Source organism: Panthera onca, chromosome C1 (genome assembly GCF_046562875.1).
Source record: "Panthera onca isolate mPanOnc1 chromosome C1, mPanOnc1 haplotype 2, whole genome shotgun sequence".
Classification (NCBI taxonomy): Eukaryota; Metazoa; Chordata; class Mammalia; order Carnivora; family Felidae; genus Panthera; species Panthera onca.
This window is the reverse complement of record NC_138346.1, coordinates 60097947-60121697: the sequence shown is the minus strand read 5'-3', so window position 1 is coordinate 60121697 and position 23751 is coordinate 60097947. Positions and strand designations below refer to the sequence as shown.

Sequence of the window (23751 nt, the reverse complement as noted above, 5' to 3'; positions counted from 1 at the left end):
ATGTTTTCTTGGTTTTGAGTTTCTAAAACTTGGAGTAATAAGATTCATTACAAAGCAAGCTGCATTGCTGCTTCTGTGAGTCCCGGATGGACTGTAAAGGCTTTCTGTTGATATTTGTTCATCTTGATCCTTAGAAACTCACTACTGGCTTTCTTACAGCATTCTGGCACTCTTGACTCAATGGAAAGAATTGCATTCCTTTGTTTTTAATCTCTAATAATAAGTATTGCACTTTCATGTTATAAAAATGGCTAGCACACAGTGCTCATTATATGCCAGGCACTGCTCCAAGCACTTTATGCATATTTGCTCATTTGTTCCTTAGAATACCTCTATGAAATAGGTTGTGTTATGACACTCATTTTACAGATGAAGGGTCAAGGCACACAGAAGGTAAGTAATGCTCAAGGCCACAGGTTAGTACATGGTGAGACTGGAGAAGGAACCCAAGCAGTCTGAACCAAAGACCAGGCAAAAGTAGCACTTCTAGAGAAACTAGATTCGTGATGTTTTTTAAGCTATCACAATAGAGTTGGAGACATTCCAGAATGTAGACTTTCATGTGGTTATCACATTTGAGCATGAAGGCCCATTTCCTTTCCCTGCAAAGATCATTTTAAAAGACTCTCACATACATACGGAAATATTTATAGATAAAATGATAGGCGAGTCTTGGAGTTGCTTCAAAATAAAGTGAAAGGAAATAGATGGTGGTGTAGATTAAACAAGATTGGCCATGATAATTTTTGAAGCCACGTGATAGGTATATGGAGGCTTGTTACGTTGTTCTGCGTTTGTATATGTTTGTAATTTTTCATATTAAAAAGTTAGAAAGTAAAACAACGTCACAGAAGAGAAAGACTCAAGAAAGGAACTAATCTTATAGTTTGAATTTGTCCACTCTGTCACTGAAATCTATTGCGAACTGACTTTTTTAAACAGATCTAAGACTTAAGAATGGAATTTCTTCCTTAATTTAAACTCCGTTCCAATCTGGCCCAGGAAGAATGCATGATGGTAACACAGTCTGTTCTATAGCATGTGTTTCTCTAGCGGGAATAATGCATAAACCACCGGTAAGTCTGAGAAACATGTTTGTGTAACACAGAATTCATGCTGAGTCATACCTGTTACCTAGCACGTTGTCCCACACCATCAAGTGAGAACAGCTCAACACCAAGTACAGTTTGCAGAGCAGCAGGGGACACAGATCTGTGAGGCGCCTCCGCCCACGTGCTCCCTCGTGGCTGGGTGGCCGTGCTTTGTCTTGGAGGAGTTTGTGGTTGGGTCTTCCCTGACTTGTACATGTCCCCTTGGCCCTGGTAACCAGCAACCTCAATCTTCGCTTTCACTCCTGTTCATCAGACTATCTTCACCCTTTTTGAAAGGAGAATCTTTTATTGACTTCGTAATGTTTTTTATTAACGAATTTAGGGGCACCTGAGTGGCTCAGTTGGTTGAGTGTCCAGCTTCGGCTCAGGTCATGATCTCACGGTTCTTGAGTTTGAGCCCCGTGTCAGGCTCTGTGCTGACAGCTCAGAGCCTGGAGCCTGCTTCGGATTCTGTCTCCTTCTCTCTCTGCCCCTCCCCACTTGTGCTCTCTCTGTCTCTCAAAAATAAAAAATGTAAAACCAAAAAAAAAAATTAATTAAAAAAAAAGAATTTAACATTTTAAAAATTCTGTTAGTATTTTTATTTACTATGATTGTTTTTATTAGTATTCAGTGACAAAGCTGTATAGGTTTGGAATGGTCTGCCCCGCCTCTGTTCGCAGAATATGGGGTTTTGAAGCACTAAGAGAAATGCCTGCACTTTGCAGCTAATCCAGTAGAAAATGTAAGCAGCTATTTGCAAGTTTGCTCTAGAACATATATATATTTTTAATGCTATCATACCACCTTTTCCATACTGTACCAGTTACATGTCCATTGTGGCATATATAGTCATTTTGGTGGTATTTTTCTCTCTGATACTTAAATAAAAATTTTACCTAAAATTATTTGCATTGAATTCGATTAACACAACTAAATCTCTATAACTGCAATTATATCTCAGTATGCAAAGCAGGTTTTGAATTTCTTAATCGGAAGCTCCGTACTTCAGTAATTAAAATTCTAAGAATATACATTTTGGTGCATTAATGAAATGGTAGTGTAAACACCTAACACAGGAAGGACATCAGGCCCCGTGAAGCCATCAAGTTGGCATGTCTTTAACATGTAGCCAGCTTACCCTTCTTTAGCACGAGAGGAGTCTTGTATTCTAGCCAGGTGAAGTATAAAGTTTAAGACTGATTTTTATTTCCTACATTCAAGGCATTTTATTCTGATACAACTAATACATTCCTTCTGTATTTCATTGTACATCCAGCGGCGGCCCATGCTTCCAGCTCTCATGGTTGATCTCCAGCCATACCTTCCACACATCCCTTCCCTGGGCGTGCCCTCCTGTTTTCTTTCTTCCTTTGATTACTTCAACATCAAGCCCTCCCTGACTGTTCTGTTTACTGCAGCCCATACTTGGTACTCCTGTTCCTAAACCACAATCTGGGCTAAGGCCTTACCTTTTGCTGTTGTATTTTTTAAAATCTCTTTTCTGTCTAAATGGACTGCTGTCTCTTTGAGGGCACAGTGCTACCTTTGGCACCTTCCACACATTTAGTAAGTGGGTGCCCAATGTGTTAACTCAAGTAGCCAGACCAAGGCACATTTTAGTTTTCTGGCTAGAAGTCTGTAGCAATTCAGCCAGAAGTTGATGCCACTCCTGTGCACATATATAGAGCCATGACTGGTTACAAACCTTTCCTTTTTTTCCCAGCCTTTATGCTTTAAAGACATAGATAAAAAAAATATTCAGCTCACCTGTAGAAAAATGTTCTTTTGCAATGAGGAGGCGAAAGAGAATACAAGAGAAAGCTATTAGGTAAATGTCAAGTCATGGGCCAATGGCTCACACCAGGTGCTCAAAGTAGTTTATCAAAGAAAAAAAGAAGTAAAGGTAGGTAGTTTCCAGTTCTAAACTGGCATTTCTAAATAAGAAAAGAATAAAGCCCGGAGTTTGATAGGAATATCTTACTCTCGTGTGACACTGGGCAATCCATATTTTTCTGAGATTTTCCTTATCTACAAAATGGAGATAATAAATAATGTATATAAATGCTTAATAAATGGCCCTAGGTGTAATTTTTTTAATGTAAGCAAAACCTACGTGAATACTAAAGGGAACGTAGGCCTGGGCCAAATACTGTATTCTGCAATCAGAATATCTATAAACCATCATCACCACAAAATTCTATATTGTTGTTGTTTTTCAAATGTTCACTTTGATAATTTCCATCTAATTGTGTATTCTACCTATAAAATTAAAATTTTTCTAGGGATACTTGTCACCTAATTACAAAAGAGTTTTACTTTATTTCAAGAATGATTAAATGTAGGGAAAAATATTCTTAGCCTCTCACTGCTTTTCCATGCAAAATGAAAATCCTGTATTATATAATTAGTTCCTGTGCAAACAATTAAAACATTTTTCCTTTTACAGCCTGACACATGGTAGGAGAAATGAAAATAGGAATAAAGTTAAGACTGTATTTTTCAAATTTCCTACTTAAGGCATTTTCTTCTTTGCTTATTACAAGGCTTACTGTGTATCAGCAACACTTAGCTACTTAGGCCCTCTTCTTACACACACACATACAGGCACACACGCCCTTAAAAGAATACAATGAAGGCAGAATTCGGAATGAATGGCCCAGTTTTATATTCCTGAGAAGTGGAAAAATTGTCTTTCTTAAGGTAGGAAGCACTCAAGTCCTAAGAGCAAGCCACCTCAACGTTGTTCCTTCTTGTTTTTGTGCTCCTAAATTAAAATGCATGTTTTAATTGCTGCAACTGTAATTTGCTCAGAAATGGTATAATTATGAGGCATGATGAAGACAGAATGTGCATCATCCTTTTATCTTTCTCCATTTTTGTTTTAACCTTTTGTCTCAGCCTTGGCTAGAGTCTAAGGCAACAGACTAGTGTGGTTACCGCTAAAGAAATGTGCCGAACCACCACTTTTTCAATTCCTAGTAAACTGTGCGTTAGAGCTTCCCGCTTCCCAAACTAGTTATGATGTGGAGTCAACACTGCAGACAATGAAGTCATAATGACTTTAAAGTGGGGGGCTTTTTCTATCAGCCAGTGGTTGGGGAAATTTTAGTAGTTCTAACAGAGTAAGTAGATTCTCCCCCAACATTGTAAGAATGTTCAAACATACAGAAAAGTTGATTGAATTTTATGGTGAACACTGGTAGACCTGTCACCCAGACTCCACCATTAACTTTTACTAAACTTGCTGTATCACAAAGATATTTAAAGGATTTAACTTTTCCCTTTTAGGACTCCTTAATCCTACCCAAAAGAGAATTCGTACTTTCCGTACCTAGAGAAAAACTGTAATTATTCCAGCCTTAGGCCACATGATAGAAAAATGGCAAGACTATTCTTATAATTTATTAAAAATAAGGAATATGGTTCCCTTAAACCTGAGTAGTCAGACAGTTGTAATAACTAAGTCAGGACATGGCATGCTATTTTATTTTGTTATGGTATGTCAAGCTTATTGTTTTGCTTGTGGATTTTCTCTTAAAGACCTACTTTCTTAAGTCCCAACAAGTTTATTATTTTCTCTTTTTCAGAAACGGCCATCTTTCAAGCAAATCATTTCAATTCTGGAGTCCATGTCAAATGATACTAGCCTTCCTGACCAGTGTAACTCATTCCTGCACAACAAGGCAGAGTGGAGGTAGGTAAGCCTTGCACCAAGTCATGGCCTCTGGCTTTAAAAGATCGGGTCCAGCTCCACTGAAGAAGAAAACCAGTGAACTTGATGACACTCTAGAGTTTTGTTTTTTATGTTAAAATTTTTTGGAGATCTAGTAAGTCCTCCATTGCATATGTCTAAGTATTTGGAAAGACTATTAAAATCATATCTCCTGAGACCGAAGACAGTTACCAGACATTTCTCTGTACCATACACTCTGTATTAGGAAGTCTTGGCATCTGTCCAGTGAGAAATAAAAATATTATTTGCCTAGGAGTTTGCAGAGTACTGGATCTGTTGATGGAGGAGGTAGGGAGACTATAAAAACACTTTTAAAAGAAAACTATTGATGTTATGAATCCTACTAAATTTTGTCAAGTGGAAAGCAAACTTAATAATGAGAGAATTGTAATGTGTGAGTGGAAGGAGCAAGCCCAGGATGAGACAGTTGAGCCAGGTCACGTGCTGCAGTTATATAAATAGCATGTTTGGGAGCTGACATTATTCCTCCCTGACTCAGCAGAGATTTAAGTAACTTATCTTTGCTCCTGATAGCCTTGGCGGTAACGTGACGCCTTACGCCACCTGCTGATGCCCAATGAATACTGCATGCACCTTGGAAACATGGAGTTGTTCACTCCTGTTCTTAGACGTTTCCTTGGGCTGTCTGTATGATTGTTTTACAGTAACCTTATTGGTTTTTATTCTTTTGAAATCTCTGAGGCCAGTGAGTTAAATCAGTTTTTATTTAGGGAAACAAAAGTCATACTCTCTGCTCGAATGTAGGTATGAGGGGGTTTCGTTCTGGACTTAAATAATTAACAAAACATGTAAGTTAATACTTGTTTCCTACAGTAAGAGACCAGCACAAATTAATCAGATCACTCGTTTCAAATCCGCGTAAGGGATTACTCTAGTATAAAGGTCAACGCTGCACAAGACTCAGGAGACCCTTTGCACTCTGACCTCAGCAGCCTTACCGTAAGAGCATAGTTCTGCCTCTTAATTTCTGGCTTTTAGTCCCTCAGTAGATGCATACTTCTTCCTTGTTCAGAGTCCTTGCAAATGCAGTTTCTTCTATATAAAACTCGTCCCTTTCGGCAGCATACCACCCTTGACACCCACATCCAGCTTGCCTCCTAGTCATCATTTAGATAGCAACTGAAATAACGTGTATTTAAGGAAGTGTTTCTGACCCTAGATCAGATGAGGTTCTACTTTATGTGCCCCGAGAGCATCTCCTTTAGAGCCTCTACTGCTATTGGAATTAATAAGTAATTCTGTAGTTTGCTGTTTTATCTGTACCTCTCTGGCTGAAATGTAAAAGGATCAGATAATCTCTTTTGTTCATTACTATACCTACAGCACCTAGAATGGGCCTTGAACACAGCAGTTGCTCGATAAATATTTGGGGAAGGAAACACCATGGTGGCAGCAACAGTAAAAGACATTATGATATCATACAAGAGAATATAAAAACGTAAGCTGATTTATTGACAGGTGTGTTTCTTACATTCATTCATTCACATACTCCAGAACCTCTGCTGAGGCAAGGCGCTCTTGTGTTGTGCCATGGTGATGAGCAGAACAGCCCTAGTGCATGTGGAGTAGGGGGTCTAGCGTTGAACTACTGACTATAGATGCACAAGCAACTTATTATTACTACTTTGATAAGAATTACGACAGAGAATTACTGGACATCTGAGAGTATGCAACCATGAAATCTAGTCTGACGAAATAATAAAAGGATTTCCTGAGGGGATGCTGTTTGATCTGTTATCCAAAAGACTAGTGGGATTTTAAAATTAGTGTATTATAATAGCCTTGAGATATGATACTAAAACTATGCCAACAACATCAGAAAATAGGGGGACAGTTGGTAAATTTTCTATAGAAAAATGTAAAAACCTCCTTTTGGCAAAAGCAGTGCCCACCATAAACTTCCAGGACAAATGCCACACTGCCGTAACTTCTTTCCCCCTAGATAGTAGCTTGGCAGTTCCAGAAGTTTTTGGTCCCAAGACTCCATTACACTCTGAAAAATTATTGAGGACTACAAAGAGCTTCAGTTGCAGTGAGTTAGATCTGTCAGTATTTACCACATTCAGAATTAGAACTGAGAAAAAATTTAAGTATGTAGCTCTTGATTCATTTAAGTAACAATAAATCCTGTCTCCGCACTCAGCCTGCGGCACTGGCACATATCCTGAAGCCTCTGGAAGGGTCTGTGCACTTGTGAGAGAATGAGAAAAGGCACGTCATGTCTTAATGTTGTTCTGAAAACCACTTTAATCTCTTCGATCCTTTGAAAAGCTCCCACGGGCCCCCAGATCACACTTGGAAGACTACGGTGGTAGACAGAGTTACTGCCTTTAAAATAACATTTTAATTATATCATTCTAAAGGACATGAAAGGCATTTCACAAAAGGAGAACTCAAATGGCCAATAAACATATGAAAATATTTAACCTCACGTACAATCAAGCAACTATAAGGAACATAATTCATTTGCCAGATTGGCAAAAATCTACATTATGAAAATATCCAGCATAATAAACTTTCTAATACATTGCTGGTGAAACTACTACCTTTTTGGAGGACAGTCTGGCAGTATAGATCGGCTGCCTCCACCACTACCACTCCATTCCTGAGGAAATGAAAGGCTATACAAGAATGTACAGATATGCGCTTATCACAGCGTCATTTAGAATTGTAAATTAGAAAGGGCATAAGGTGCAATAGATTTTTGGTTTTTTGTGATTTTTATGGTTTTAACAACTGATGCTATCTCCATATACAGAATAGATGGAGCCATTTATGATAATACAGATCTGATAAATGACTTACAAATAGAGGCTAGGGTCCAGTATGATTAGAATGATTGCATTTTTTGTACTATAAACATTTACGTTTAGATGGTATGTGTACCTAAAAGTATCAAAAGGTCAGTGACACCAGTGGATAATTAAATTTGGGAAGAGTGTTTTCTATTTGGATGGCTTTATTTTCTACAAACCTGGATGGTTGAATAAATTTTTTTAAATGTCTGAAGATGAAAAGATGAGGGAAATAACATTGGTAATACATTAATGTGTTTTAGTAAAAAGCAAGCAGTTGCTTAGCTGGCTTCCTCCCTGGCTCTCTTTGAGAAACCAGTTGATCCTGAGAGCTGGTGAGAGAATATGTTTCTTTACCTGAACCCTTAAACCAGTCTAAGAAGTAGCAGGGCTGTTTTATCTGAACGTGGCAATTGGTTAAAACCAGAGGGAATAATATCAGAGTAACAACACACACAACTGCCATTTATTATATTCTCACCAGATGCTCGTACTTTATCTGGATTATCTTTTTTAATCCATACGGCAATCCTGACTTCTGTCACAGAGCAAAATGAGATGGATGGACATGTTAGGTCACCTGCCCAAGATTGCACTAAGAGCCAGTACCAGAACCCACCAGTACCAGGTCTGGTCCCACAGGCCTGCTGTGGTGCACGCTCTGCGCAGCGCTGCTCCCGGACCGTGGCCAGCGCCATACCATCCGGTCATGACCATGCAGAGTTCACTTGATTCCTTTGAGCAAAGAGAAATACGAGAGCGTGATTGTTCTAGGTTATGATCAAGGCAAAAACATCCCACTCTGTCCCACATACCAAAAAGAATCAAATGCTTTGTCACATCATCTGGATATTTCAAAGGGCAACACATTCAGACTGTCCTCTTTCTCCTGACTTTTGTCTTGTGTCTGAAACCACATGACTACTGTTGGAAGCATGTGTAGGAAATCTTGTGTTTCTGGGAAATGCTTGTTTTGTGGTAGAGCTTCCTTACACATAGACCAGATGAAACATTCTGTTTTAGAAAATTAAGTGATTTTTATTACAATTCTAAATTTTGTATTTATTTTTTAGTTTTGTTTTTTGAGAGAGAGAGAGACTAGGGGAGGGGCAGAGAGGGAGAGAGAGAATCTTAGGCAGGCTGTACACCCAGCATGGAGACTGATGCGGGGCTCTATCTCACAACCGTGAGATCATGACCTGAGCCGACATCAGGAGCTGAACACTAAACCGAATGAGCTATCCAGTTGCCCCTTAAAATTCTTTTTAAAGCTAGGTTATTTAAAACCATATAAACTATGTTCTTTCCAGGGTGCCTGGGTGGCTCAGTCGGTTAAGCATATGACTCTGGCGCAGGTCATGATCTCGCAATTCGTGGGTTTGAGCCACACGTCAGGCTCTGTGCGGACAACTCAGAGCCTGGAGCCTGCTTCAGATTCTGTGTCTCCCTGTCTCTCTAAACATTAAAAAAAAATTTTTAAGTGAACTATGTTTTTTCTTCTGATCTAATAGATGATAGGAAAGAAATCTACAGTCAGATATCTCCTTGTTCATATCTTCAGCTTGTTTCTCCTACTATTGATTTATTAGCAATAACAGCCATGATCATTAAGAACAGGAAATGTGTCACCCTGTTGCTCATGTTTACAATTTTCATTGCCCCACATAACTGCCTTGTAATCGGCACTGAGTGAGCTGTGTGGCGCTGTGAGGCATGTTCAGATCTGTGTCTCTTGGCAGAATACTTTGCTGATTGTATTCCTCCCTCGTGATTAGAATACCCCCACCGTGGCACACCTTGTTAAAAACAAGAAACGGGCATCTGGGTGGCTCAGTCGGTTAAGCGTCTGACTTCAGCTCAGGTCATGATCTCAAGGTTTGTGAATTCGAGCCCCATGTCAGGCTCTGTGCTGATAGCTCTGAGCCTGGAGCCTGCTTTGGATTCTGTGTCTCCCTCTCTCTCTGCCCCTTCCTCACTCTCTCTCTCTCTCTCTCTCTCTCTCAAAAATAAACATTAAAATAAATAAAATAAAATAAAATAAAATAAAATAAAATAAAAACAAAAAACAGGGGCACCTGGGTGGCTCAGTGGGTTAGGCATCTGAGAATTTCAGCTCAGGTCATGATCTCACAGTTCATGGGTTTGAGCCCCAATGGGGCTCTGTGCTAACAGTGTGGAGCCTGCTTAGGATTCTGTCTCTCTCCTCCCTCTCTGCTTTGGCCCTGTTAGCACTCTGTCTCTCAAAAATACATAAACACATTAAAAACAATAAAACCAAAAAACAGATAAGGAAATGTAATCTTTGCAATCTGGATATTAGCACAAATCCTTTAATATATAACACTAGTATTCATATTATTTACTTACCATCATATATATAATATAGCTATTTTTACAAATTGACCTTGAAAAGATAATTACATTTCACTCTATTTTTGGCATGTGAAAAATTGATACTAGTGGAAGTCAACCTTAATTGGATTTGGGTTAAGAGAAAAACCATCATTTTCATCAACTAAAACACTTAAACTTTTAAAAACACCTATGTTTATAGAATAAGAAGGTTATATACATACATCAACAGATGCACTCAATGCAAAAGAATCCATTAACAACATGGGGAGTGGGGTCGTTGCGTCCCTCATGGTACATAACTTCCCACACTCCCTGCAGAAGCGGGGCGCCTGGGGCAAGTAGTAGTGTTGGGAAGTTCTGAGCCTGAGGAGCCGGGGTTGAGGAAGCAGATTTTACTCAGTGTTTGTTTTTCTGTGTCACAGCTTCCAGCTTACTTAACCATTGGTCTGTTTTCCAGAAGGGCTCAAACTCACAGCTGGCTCCCAGAGCTGAAACTTGAGATGAACCCTTGCCTAAATTATAAGTGAAATTGAACGTGCTGGCCGCTTACCCCTGACCAGAGTATCCATGCGATCATTCTCTCGGGCAGGGGTGTGGTGTGGCCTGCTGGAGGCACTGCACAGACAGCAGCCCAGCTCCCCCCACCACCTGCCACTGAGTGCCCCCCTCTCTGCTGCCTCCTCTCCTCACCCTCTGACCCCTTCAGTTCCCCAAGATGGCTCACTTTCACTTTCTTTGTTACAAAAGTTTAACCTAAGGTTTCCCACATTGATTTTTTTCCCTCAAATCTCCATTTGAAAAATAAACACACACTTATTTATGAATGAGCATAATCTTTTTGTCAGAAACATCAGGGATAAAATGTGGACTTGATGATAGTGATAATCCTGAAAGATTGCTGATTTTGGTGCCTTTCTTCAGGTAGTGTGACTGTACTTATGTTCTATAATTTTCAAATGACGCCAATAAGAGGAATGGAGTGTCGACGGCAGGTGCTTTTACACTAACTTGCTAACTCCCTGGCTCTGAGGTTCTTTTCAGATAACCAGAGAAGTCCAGTGTTGGACCCAAATCCAGACCCACCTCAGTAGCTGTTCCCTGTCTTAGATGTTGCCAAATAATACCTAGGACTTTTTTTTTTTTTTTAATGTTTCTTTATTAATTTTGAGAGAGAGAGAGAGAGAGAGAGAGAGAGAGAATCCCAACCAGACTCCATGCTGTGGCAGCACTTACCAGCTAATAACCAGTCAGCTGTCTCCAGGCCTTTCAGAAACTCAAGGGAAGGAACTTCCAGCTCTCAGAGCACAGTGACAGGCCTGAAGGAAGAAAATGGCTTGTACTGAGCCATGTCATCAACAGTTCATTTTCTACAAAGGTTTCTATAACTGGACATATTCTAAGTAATGAGGTTGATTGGCCTATAGAGACTAAGGAGGGAACTTTAAAAAAAATTATTAGACTTCAAAAGAATCCTAGAGTTCATCTGATCCACACTTGTCGGATTATAAAAATTACCTGGGTTTTTAAAAAAAAATTTTAATGTTTATTTAGTTTTGAGAGAGAGAGAGAGACACAGAACGTGAGTGGGGGAGGAGCAGAGAGAGAGGGAGACACAGAATCCAAAGCAGGGTCCAGGCTCTGAGCTGTCAGCACAGAGACCAACGCGGGGCTAGAACCCACGAACCGTGAGATCATGACCTAAGCCGAAGTTGGACGCTTAACCGACTGAGCCACCCAGGAGCCCCGGGTCTTTTATTAAATAATGGAAATTCCTAGTCCCTACCCAGCCCTACTGAATCATAAGCTCTAAGGAAGGGTCCTAGGAATCTGTGTGTTTTGTTGTGTATTTATTTGTTTTTTAAAAAGCTGCCCAGGTAGTTATTAGGATCAGGCAGTCTGGGGAACCCTGGTATAAGATAATCATCACCCCCTACAGCTGAGAAAACTAGGTCAGATTAATCAAGTGATTGAGTTACCCAGTCAGGGAATTAGGCTAACCTGAATTCACTAGGGACAGGATGTTGATCACCCAACCTGAATATCATTTTCCCCATCTCTATATATGGGATTAGTACTGGTTTCTTGGGGCTGTTATGAGAATAAGATGAGACATTGTGTAATAGTGCTTTCTAAACTATAAAGGGCTAGTTTAATGTCAGCATTCATTAAACAGCTAAACCAGGACACCAGCTCCATAGCTTAGGCTCTACTCTCGTGGGTCTTCAGTACTTTGTTAGGAAGTATTTTGAGCTGATTTTTCCAGACTAGAAACTACCTATAGATTTTTAAGGATGTGACAGATTTCTTATTCTCTGAGAGTTTCCTGTTTGGTTTAGAAGCACAAGTTTTGCCAAACTCACAGAAATAAAGGATCAGATTTATGGTTACCAGAGTTGGTGGTGGGGACAAATAGGAGGAAGGTGACCAAAAGGTATAAACTTATACTGGGTGCCTCCGTCCATTAAAGGTCCGACTCTTGGTTTCCGCTCAGGTCATACCTTACAAGTTCCTCAGTTCTTGGGATTCTCTCTCTCCCTCTCTCTCTGCCCCTCCCCCCACTTGCTTATGCACGCTCTCAAAATAAAAAAGATATAAACTTCTAGTTACAAGATAAGTAAGTCCAAGGACTATAATGTGCAACATGATGACTACAGTCTAATGTATCATATGTATGAAAGTTGTTTAGAGAGTACATCTGGACAGTTCTCATCACAAGAAAATTTTTTCTTTTTTTGCTTTCTCTAGATGAGATGATGGATGCTAACTAAATTTATAGTGGGCATCATTTCACAGTATGTGTAAGTCAAACTATTATGCAGTACACTGTAAACTTACACAGTGATATATGTCAATGACATCTCAATAAAACTGGCAAAAATCACAGTCTTATTCAGCCTTTTATTTTAGCTTTTTAAGTTTATTTTTGAGAGAGAGTGTGAGCAGGGGAGGGGCAGGGTAAGCGGGGTTGGGGGAGAGAACCCCAAGCAGACTCTGCACCGTCAGTGGAGAGCCCTACGTGAGGCTGGATCTCACCACCGTGAGATCTTGACCTGAGCCAAAATCAAGAGTCAGAGTCTTAACGACTGTGCCACCCAGGCACCCCAGCCTTTCACTTTCATTACACATTCTGATGGACCACTAAGCATTTAATAACTCTTGAGCAAAGCTGAGACTTAAACCAGTCATCCCTGTGCAGGTGCGAAATTGAGGCAACTCTTGAGAGGCTGAAGAAACTAGAACGGGACCTCAGCTGTAAAGAGCAAGAGCTGAAAGAGCGGGAAAGACGTCTGAGGATGTGGGAGCAAAAGCTGACGGAGCAGTCCAACACCCCGGTGAGTGCTCCCCATGGGTGACTCGGCCCCCAACTTAGAAGAGGCAGCATGGCGGCCCTCCCCTCCCCCACGGCCACCTCCCTCACTTCCTGCCTTATGCCTGCACGGTGAAGGGCCTGCGTTTACACTCAAGTAGTGCTCGGATCTCGTTTCAATTAACAAAATGCCAGAAATTTAAAAGAAAAGCTTAGCCTATTTCTGGCCCTTTCACTAAGTACTGTTATTCTGTCAGCGTGTTTGTATATTAGAATTACAAAAATAAAATGCAGTGTATTTTCGCACCATCTGTTAGATCCCCAGAACACGTGCCTAACAGCTGATTAACTCCATAGAGCCCATCAGGAATTAATAAGCGGAACGCCGAGGCAGCTCGCTGTCCAAGAGTCTCCATGTGGCAGAACTTAAGCAAGTTTTCCTTCTAAAAGAGAACAAACTTGGTGACAAATCAACGACCAGCATTAATATTCCTTGCTCCATTTAGTGTTACAATCACTGCAGCAAAAGATTGGAAAAAGATGTCCCTTGTGACAAGCCTCTAATATTTACTACTTAAGAACTACCTTGTTTTTTTCCCAAGCTTTTTATTTAGAGGAAGATAAAAATTCTTCATAAGGATTTCACTATTTCTGTATTTAACTTATACATTGACATGATATATTAAAGTCTAACCAAATTTCAGGATTCTTCCCTATTTTGAATGGTTTATCATTTCAGGAATTTAGTAGATCATTGGCTTTTTTGGGTTTTTTAATGGGTAAAATTTGTCCACTTTATATATTTTTTCTACCGTTTATTCATTTTTTGATAGAGACAGAGAGTGAGTGGGGGTGGGACAGAGAGAGAGGGAGAGACAGAATCTGAAGCAAGCTCCAGGTTCTGAACTAACATCACAGAGCCTGACACAGGGCTCGAACTCATGGACCATGAGATCATGACCTGAGCTGAAGTCGGACGCTTAACCAACTGAGCCACCCAGGTGCCCCAATATTTGTCCACTTTGAAAACCAAGTAATGGTAAGATTAAAAGTAAAATTATGTATTTTAAATTCATTTTTGATAGTTGCTGCGGTAATTATACCCAAAAAATACTTACATGCTCTTCACTTGGTGATCTTCAAAAAGCTTTCCTATTTATAAAAGCCTTAATCTCCATTAAGCAGCCAGTGCCCAGTTGCAGAGTATCTTCCAATGTCTAAAGAATAACATAGTTTGCCTCCTTTTCCGGTTTATGTGGAAAAGCAACCTGATATCCAAAAAAAGGGAAATACAATGAAGTTAAGTATTTATTATCAGATTTAACTTTTTCCAAAATGACTCTGGCCATCCACGGACTTCCAAAGCAAGAACTGAATTGCTATACATAAGACTGCCATGGGACATTACAAAGGTACTACATTTAGTAAGTTCATTTGGCTCTCAAGAGGAAAGTCGAGTCTGGTTGAATCGGTATCAACAGGCGGACTCAGAAAGCATCACCCTAAGGGTCTGCTGGGAGCACGGCTTCTCCCAGAGCTGAGGAGAGGCAGACACATGGCTGTCTTCTGAAGGCTGAGAGGCGTTTTTTTTTTTTAAAGTACATTGAAATCTTAAGCTATAAAGCACTGCATGGCTTGACTCTTTCTAAATGTAGCATTGTAAGAAAAAACTTTAAACTTCCTATTACAGGATGCTTTAGAAGCTTTCTTTGGTTTATCGGCATTAGTTTTGCTAAGAAATCATGGGCTGCCTTGCACACATTATTGCTATTAGTAACATAGTTGTGTAATAAATAATGAAACAGTAGGAGTGCTCAGTAGGTTGTATGCTTGCGTTTTAACTCCAGAAAACTTTCTGTAAAGGAACCGCTCTGAAGGCTACCATCTAACAATGGACAGCATGAAGCATGATCTCAGAGTTTCTTCTTCTTCTTTTTTTTTTTTTTTTTTTACCTATGAGGGCTAAGTTTTCTTTCTTACAGTACTTGCTTTTAATGTCTCTTCTGCTTAGAGCTCATATTTCTGAAGGAAAGAAAGTTTGTGCTCAGGTATTTTCTAAGTGGGTATTTTCTTTTATCCTCACATCAGTTTCTAGTTGACTTTAAATGAGGTTTCTGAGAGAAAGATGAAATAAACCTTTTAAAAAGGAAGTGGCTGGAGGTTTAGGTTTTCTGTCTGTAGCCTCATCTTAATTATAAAAGTTTAACATTTATGTAACTTCATAAAAAATAGTATTATTGGATTTATTTCAAGCAGGGACACCATTTACTTTCCTGAAATTAAAACATTAGTTGAAGATATTTGGGAAGAGGAATTCTCCCATACAGAAATACAGACAGTATTTGTTTTTTAATTATTGTTGCAGCTTGATGTAAAAATTTGATTTCTCTTAAACATCAAAGCTTATTTGAGAGACATCTGTTGAGAAAGCGAGGACAAAGCTCTCTAAAGAGAATCTAACAATTGAAAACAAATTTGAGAAGCTGCAAAGTTTGGCTGCAAGGAAAATAATATCCTGTTTCCAGTGTTAAAGGATCTAACACAATTTTTTCCTTCTTTATAACTGTATTTTTTAGCTGAAGCATGTGAAGTTCTTATTGATGTAACAACTCTGGAAATCTTTTCCTAATAGAGTAAGATATTTTTTAAAAGCCCAACTCCAGGGGGCGCCTGGTTGGCTCAGTCAGTAGAGCATCTGACTCTTGATCTCAGGGTCGTGAGTTTGAGCCCCGTGTAGGGTGTAGAGATTACTTTAAAAAATAAAACTTAAAAAAAAAAAAAAAAAAAAAAAAAAGAACCTCAACTCCAACTTCAGTTTAAAAATTAGGAAACTGGTCCTAAAAACCATATTTATACCCAGGATGTAAATGTCATCCCATGTTATTTGTGCACTATTTATCATAAATTTACCCATATTTGACCACCAAAAATATAAGCCTTAATTTGCTTATTTCTCAAAAGAAGAGGCAGTAACACTTTTCAGATCCTGACAGACTCCTGAAATGAATAAGACCAGCATTTATGGGAATAGGTTAGTTGTTCAAAATCATGATGTAAGGTAAAAAATAGAGTTCTACCACTGTGAGAGGGGGAATTCCTAGAAAAAAGAGTTCTACTACAAGAAGGGCACTTAGAGAATAGAGCAAAAGGTAACAGTCTAAATTAATACTAATTTTCTCTCCCCCAAATTTTCATATGTATTTATGTCCTTAAGTATTAGAGACAGATCTAGAATTTGTTCACTAAGTGAATTAATTATTTCATAAGTTAAGTAACTAGGTTTCTATCTGGTTGTAATAAATAATAAGCAGAAACTACTGAATCCTAGACTCCTTTTTAATTTAGAGTCAGATGATAATCTAGATAGAAAGGAGATTAATGGCCCAGATTTCTGTAGAAGGGTATTGACTACTGAACTGTCTCTATGCTTCCTCTGAACTTGATCCTTTGGTACAAGGTTCCTTCATTTTTTACTTGAGATTTAATCTCTACTTAATTTCTTTTTAATTTAATATTTAACGTTTCTGTGTGAAAGTGAAATTGGAAAAAATTAAGAGAGATCCTAAAAACTGTTGTAAGCGAAATGAGGGCTTAAAACTTGCAACTTCCTTCCCATTTGAAATCTGGCCTGCTGTGGTGCTCTGCAAACTTTTGGTTGTGGTTTACTCTGTCATTTATAAATTATGGCAAATATGCTGGAGCCAAACCTGCCATTAAATACGTTTTTACAGGATTCCCTACATTCGTTTATTTCACTAATCATTTACCTTCTGTGCAGCACCCACTAATTTTGTGGTATCTGTTTCCTTTATTTAAATTGGTCCTAATTTCTCTTTTTGCTTCTGTCCTTTCTTCCCTCACGATAGCTTCTCTTGCCTCTTGCTGCAAGAATGTCTGAGGAGTCTTACTTTGAATCTAAGACAGAGGAGTCAAACAGTGCAGAGATGTCATGTCAGATCACAGCAACAAGTAACGGGGAGGGCCATGGCATGAACCAAAGTCTGCAGGCCATGATGCTGATGGGCTTTGGGGATATCTTCTCAATGAACAAAGCAGGAGCTGTGCTGCATTCTGGGATGCAGATAAACATGCAAGCCAAGCAGAATTCTTCCAAAACCACATCTAAGAGGAGGGGGAAGAAGGTCAACATGGCCCTGGGGTTCAGTGATTTTGACTTGTCAGAAGGTGACGATGATGATGATGATGATGATGATGACGGTGATGAGGAGGATAATGACATGGATAATAATAGTGAATGAAAGCAGACAGCAAAGTAAGAAAATTGAAAATGTTCAGCAAACCAAAAGAAACTTGCTACTCAGTCTGTACGAAAACCAGTAAGGAGGTAGAAAAGTAAGCACGGAATTTTTAAGCCAATCACATTTCTATGACAGTCATTTCTTTAATGATTTTACTTTTTTTTTTTCCTGCTTACAGAAAAATGGGGGGGGGTGGAGGGTTAAGCCAGAAAGGTATATTTAATGAGTCAGCAAATGTGGTGCCTGATTATAGAAATTTGTGACTCTATTATACAATATAGTATTTTTCACAACTAATTATATTCTGGCTTTTTTTTTTTCAAGCAAATACTTTATACTTTGATTTGATTTCATTTATTTAATTGCTTAAGAAAACTTACATTTTGAAAAAGCACTCTTAACTCCTAATTCTTCTTTGACACTGATTTTCTTGTAACACACTACATTTCTTTTTCTTCTGGCAATATGCTGTGCTGTCAGAAATAATTGAGAGTGACTACAAAATCCAACAATAAAAAAATTGAGATGAAAGGCGGCGATCACAAATACTTCAGAAATACCTAAATGCCAAGAATTTTCAATACTTAATAGCACAACTACTCACAGTAAAACCTGAGAGATGTTCTTAATAGTATACTGGAAGAAGAAATACTCTAATTTGAAACCAACAGCAGATGTTGCAGGCTTTCATGCCAGTGCTAGCCCTGGAAGCTTCTGAACAACACACGATCATCTGAGGCGTAGTTTATAAAAGAAGGGTATGGTCTTAAAGGGAAACTTACAGGCAGGGCAGCTCAAGTGCTAATACAGACCTGCTCTGCGCTGCCAGTAAGGATATACGCATGTTCTTTTTCCACAGGGGCATGATCATTCTGGGTTCTAAATATATGCAGAGATGTTTTAAAGAGGGAACTAAATATATAAAGGGAAGAGCAAAGGTAAATTATATCTACTGAGACAGACGTGGAGGATGAAGGGTACTTTTTAATTCAGATCCAGCCTCCCAGAATGTTTTTGGGTTTTTTTTTTGGACCTGGATTGAGCCACACTGGTGATAAATGGAAGTGAATGTAGGTGCCGTCTGAAAACCTAGTTCTCCAGAGAGAGGTTCTCAGAATGTTATCACATTTGTCAAAGCTATAAAACACTGTTTGAAAAAACAAAACGAACTACAAAACATTTGTAGTCCTATATATACAAGAAAGGCAAAAGAATAAAAACTTTTTTCAGCCTATTTTGGAAAGAAGGGCCATTCATTTGACTATTAAACTAAAACACTTTTGGTAGTTCTTTTTATGGGGAATTTAAGAAAGGAGATCATCATAGATATTATCTAATACTATTTCCAAGTATACTCAATCAGGAAAGTCTCTGGAAATTTGAAGCATGACAGGCTTCTAATCCCTATTAACAGCTGAAAAATACCACAAAATGATCAGTACACTGTGCCAGCTTTATTTGGAGAAAAATAACTATTAAAATGTCCTGGGGTGTGAAATGCAGAACAGTCTATATGCCATGGTGATAAAGAGAAGGATCTGTAGTCAAATTATGATTCAAAACTGCCGTGTAATCTGTTAGAAATTTAACCTGCGTATCTGTCTGCTCATTTTTGCCATGGGAATGGTAACAGTACCCGCTTCAAAGGATTGCTGAAGGGATTAAATGAAATAATACATGTAAAGCACTTAACACAGAACCAGGCCCATGGGAAGTGGTCAGTTAACTTTAGCAAGTCTTCATTATGCCAGTGAAAAATAAGTGGTTACAGTAACCTGGAAAATTATCAATTTCAAGTAATACTTATTGAGTAGTAGGCGATGAAAGTTAAAGTAAACAGCTTTCGGGAAAGATGAAGAAAGCATTCTTAGAACGTAAACTATATAAACAAATTTAACCTGGTGTTCTTTCAAGACTACATACCTGAGGGGTTTGCAGGCCCTGCTACCACCCATAGACTAAGTAAAAACAGAATGAATAGGTAAGTCTTTCCCCTGGAAGATGGGTTCCCTCCATACCCAATCTAGTACACCTTCTGTCTATGCAGCCATTCACAGATGCACACTACACAGTGCTGCCGGCAAACAGGCACAAACCTCAACAGGTGTCCTGTTCGTGCGCGGACGTAAGAGGAGCACTCCTTGACTCAAGCTGAGCATCTGGGAGCCAAGCAGAGGGGTGGTTTTCAATTCTTGACTTCCCAGCATGCCCTGGGGGCACTGTAGTCCAGCAACCTGGAGGAGAGAATCAAGGAGCAAGTAGTTAACATTTTTTTTTAATGTTTATTTATTTTTGAGAGAGACAGAGACAGAATGCGAGTAGGTTGGGGGAGAAAGAGAGGGAGACACAGAATCCGAAGCAGGCTCCAGGCTCCGAGCTGTCAGCACAGAGCCCGACGTGGGACTCGAACTCACAAGCTGTGAGATCATGACCTGAGCTGAAGTCGGACGCTCAACCGACTGAGCCACCCAGGTGCCCCAAGTAGGAAGTAGTTTAAAAGCCTCTTGCACATCTTTCTAGAGAAAGATAAAGTCATTCATTCCACAGATACTCATTGAGCCCCTTCTCTGTGCCAGGGACTGTTCCAGGGACCAGCTAGAGGGAGACCCTGGTGCTCATGGAGCACACCTGCTAGTGAGCAGAGATCCTGACAGTAAACAAAACAAGTGGGTTCTATAGTACGTAAACACTTGTTAAGTGCATGCTGAAAAACGGAGCAGGGAAAGAAGATGACACACACGGAGGAATGTTGTGGGTTTTCAAGTGTGGTCGGACAAGGCCTCGCTGATCAGGGAATGTCTGTGGGCTAATTTTGAGATCTGTGCACTTTATGTAAGAATGTAAACCCTGCCTCTCATTCAAGAATCCTCATCAACAAATTTAGAACATATAAACAGAACGACACTGACATTTTTTTCTTAATTTACATATAAATCTATCATAATTACACATAAAGTTTCGGTGCATTAATAGAAGCAGCCAAATAGGGATAGAAGAGAAAGGTAATAGGACTCAGACCTAGGGGTTACCGTTAATTAGGGAATATCTCCCTGATCTCTCCACTGCTGTCATCTTCCTCACCAGTATTCAGGGATTTAGGGTACAGCAGAATTGAAAACTTCAGTGATAAGCTTGAAATTGTTCTCCACCTGGAATTGTATTTTATTATAGGTAATTATCATACAGCATTACTTTGTTTCAGATAAGTCCCTTTCTAGGGTTTTGAACATCCCTAAAGTCTAAATCCTATAAACAAAATTTTAAAGTGGTCTCACTCTATCTGTGAAGATTATTTAGAAGACTTTAGACTCTTATTACTTTTCAAAGGAACTGTTTATTATGCACATTTTCTAATGATGTTAATTGTACAGCTTCTAATTCACTTTTCAAATTAGTTTTTCAAATGGCAAATTGTTGATGTTGGATTTATTTCCAATTACTTGACTTACAAAAGTGTATACTTATAAAGAAACACTAAGAAATTTAAAGATTCACAATAATAATTGAAACTCTAAATTGTCATAATTTTCAGAGTCCTACAACTGAAAATATAATTACTCTTTTTCATCTCTTTTTCTATATTCATAAAGTTGACGATCTAGAATTTGATGACTCTCTACCAGCCATTCTCGTCTTGGGCACCTAATGATGTTTGAGGGGGGAGGAGGCTGGAGAATATTTTTGGTTGTCACAGTGACTGGGGTGTATTTAATGCCCAGTGCCAAAAATGGTAACATCCTGCATGCCAGGGACAGTCCCACCCAATAAAGAATTCCATTTACCAATAGCATTGTCCCTTTCCCCTTTAAGAAACTTGCTAAACCTGGCAGTTTTACAGTTCTGTATCAAATTTTTCTCCCTCAAACAAAATTGCTCAAGTCAAAAGATGCATTTCCAAAATTACAACTACTGTACAATCTATAGTTTATAGGTTTGTGGCATTTATCTTAAATCCTCCCTTGTGGAAATGGTTTCTTTCCCCTTAAGAATGCTGGTGGAAACTTTATAAAACAGCAAAATTTACCTGGGGTGGGGGTTGGTGTCACTCTGTTACACTAATTCCAAAATAAGTAAAAAAGGAAAACATCACTGAGGGAGCTATAGTTCTTCAAAGCAGCCAGGTTAATTTAAAAGGGCTGTGTGTGTGTGTGTGTGTGTGTGTGTTAAGTAAAATCACATTTTAATATTTTACATTAATAACCAATGGGAAAAGTTGAAGGCACATAGGACACTTGTTTTGGATCCTCTGGAAATGTTGAGGGCCAGTTTTTAGCCAGTGATGTTTAACATGCAGCAAATCTGTTCAATTTTAACACCAGCTGAGTTAATTCAAAATTGATTCCCATTAAAATCAAGGAATCAGACGTAAGATTTGGGAGAGATCCAGAATGACTTCTCCTAGAACTATGATGTACATAACTTTATTTTTCAGAGTTTTCATTGGAGTAGTAAGAATTTCATGAAAGATCATTTTAAAAGCTATTCTGAGTTAAATATTGAGACTTTTTTGGTTTTTGATACGCTAGACTTGTTGCAGCATTTGAAAACTAGCACATTCTCACTCTACCACATATGAGAGAGCATAATTTTTCTATAATCAGGCACCTTTTGCTGCTTTTGAGTAAGACTGTTTTCCTGTTTAGACTTTAAGCGTTGCCAGAAAGAACAATCTGTTCTGTTCTTTCGATTGTGGCCCAGCCTGATAGCTGTAGCATTTCTGTGATGAAAAAGGAGCGTGTACCAGGAAATCTGAAGGGCTAGCTAGCCATGTTCGTTTATGCTTCAACTATCAGTTGCACACTATTGCCTATGAGGAGCTTTCTGGCATGTGATTATTGACTTTAAAACTAGTGTTTCAAGCACCTACATTAATTATTTTATATTGTGTGCAGAACAGTTTAACTTTTAATGTCAGATACAATACACTGCACATATTGCTTTTGCACTTTTAGAAATTTTGTACTAAAGAATAGGAAATATTTATATTCTTTGAGTGTGAGCTTTGAATAGATGGCATTATCGCTTTTTTTTTTTTTAACAAAACCTTTTTCTCAACTATTCTGTTGCAATGTTATTCTGAGCAAATCCTATGCCAAATATCTTGTATAATGTTTGTATGGAAGATTACATATCACTCGTGTGTGGTAAGACTACTCAGTTATTGATTTCATAGTTGGAATTTGATATTCCAGCACAAGTCCACAATGTATTCAGAAATCCAAGTTGGTGTCATACATTTCATTTTGATGTGAACTTTTCTTTGCTTTTTTCTTTGTTTTAAGACTCCATTTTGCAATAAACGTTTTGACAGTAAATCCCTTTGTTATGTGTTGCTGTGTATATCAGATCTTTGTTAGATGGGATTTCCCAACATCCTTGGAAGGAATCACGGTCACACGCATGCACATGAATGTGAGCTTTTCTCTCCTGAAATCAGTTGAGTGTAAATAATGAATTTGTAAAGTGATGGGGCAGTCACGAGGTGGATTTTTTCTTATCCTCAAAAGAACAAAAGGCTTAGAACTCATGCTACAGCAGATACACTGACATGCTAAGAAGGTACAGAAAGCATAAAGGAAATGGTAAACCACTATGTGGCTAGAGATCATTAACTCTTACCCCCATCTTGCCAAATTCAAACCGTCTTGAAGCAGTGTCTGGCTCCAGCCTTCCTATCACTGATCTCTGCAAGCCTTGTGCAAGAATCCTGCCAGAGTGATTATCAAACTGAATCTATGCCTTTCCCTTGGCGTCCTCTTGACGAGCCACTCTAGGAGGGCAAGAGAACTCTTCCCCTCTCCTTTTGACCTTAAAACCAAATGTGATGGGTTTTGATTAGTTGTTTCATTTACAACCTTTATTCAAGAAATACTTAACGATTTTGCTTAGCACAACATTTGGGAATTGTATAAAAATCAAACCACCACATATCCCCCCACTCCCTATAGAGGCCAGCCTTGATGCAAGGAAAGAGTTCTGTAAAGTCAGTCTGTTGTTCCTTGAACTCATCAAAAAAGTTCCTTATTTCACATTTGTTTCCGTGATGGAAAAAGGGAATGACATGTTCCTGCAGCTGTATTCAGCTGCCCCATGAACAAATAAAATGTCATGGGGCAGCTAGAACACTCAAACTGTACACAATCAAATATATCATAACTTGTGGGTTTACAACAAAAATTCTGATTGG

General features: G+C 38.9%; 1 protein-coding gene and 1 long non-coding RNA gene across 5 annotated transcripts in view; one reads left to right on the top strand and one right to left on the bottom strand.

Moving 5' to 3' along the window:
• MAP3K20 (mitogen-activated protein kinase kinase kinase 20) overlaps positions 1 to 23751 on the top strand; it is a 187202-nt gene that overhangs the window by 126101 nt on the left and 37350 nt on the right. For 3 of the 4 annotated variants that reach the window (XM_081796365.1, XM_060621690.3, XM_081796364.1), the window contains exons 10-12: positions 4682 to 4788; positions 13195 to 13330; positions 17172 to 22879. In XM_081796365.1, the coding sequence (XP_081652491.1) occupies positions 4682 to 4788; positions 13195 to 13330; positions 17172 to 17564 (636 nt within the window). In that variant the 3' untranslated portion in view covers positions 17565 to 22879. Of the gene's footprint in view, positions 1 to 4681; positions 4789 to 13194; positions 13331 to 17171; positions 22880 to 23751 lie in introns of those variants that run through there. The other variant, XM_060621687.3, reaches the window with a different exon arrangement.
• Positions 8181 to 15219, bottom strand: LOC132671185 (uncharacterized). The gene is made up of 3 exons (XR_009606985.2): positions 14424 to 15219; positions 11232 to 11314; positions 8181 to 8378 (listed from the first exon to the last, which is right to left on the bottom strand). It is a non-coding gene; the product is annotated as an uncharacterized LOC132671185 (long non-coding RNA).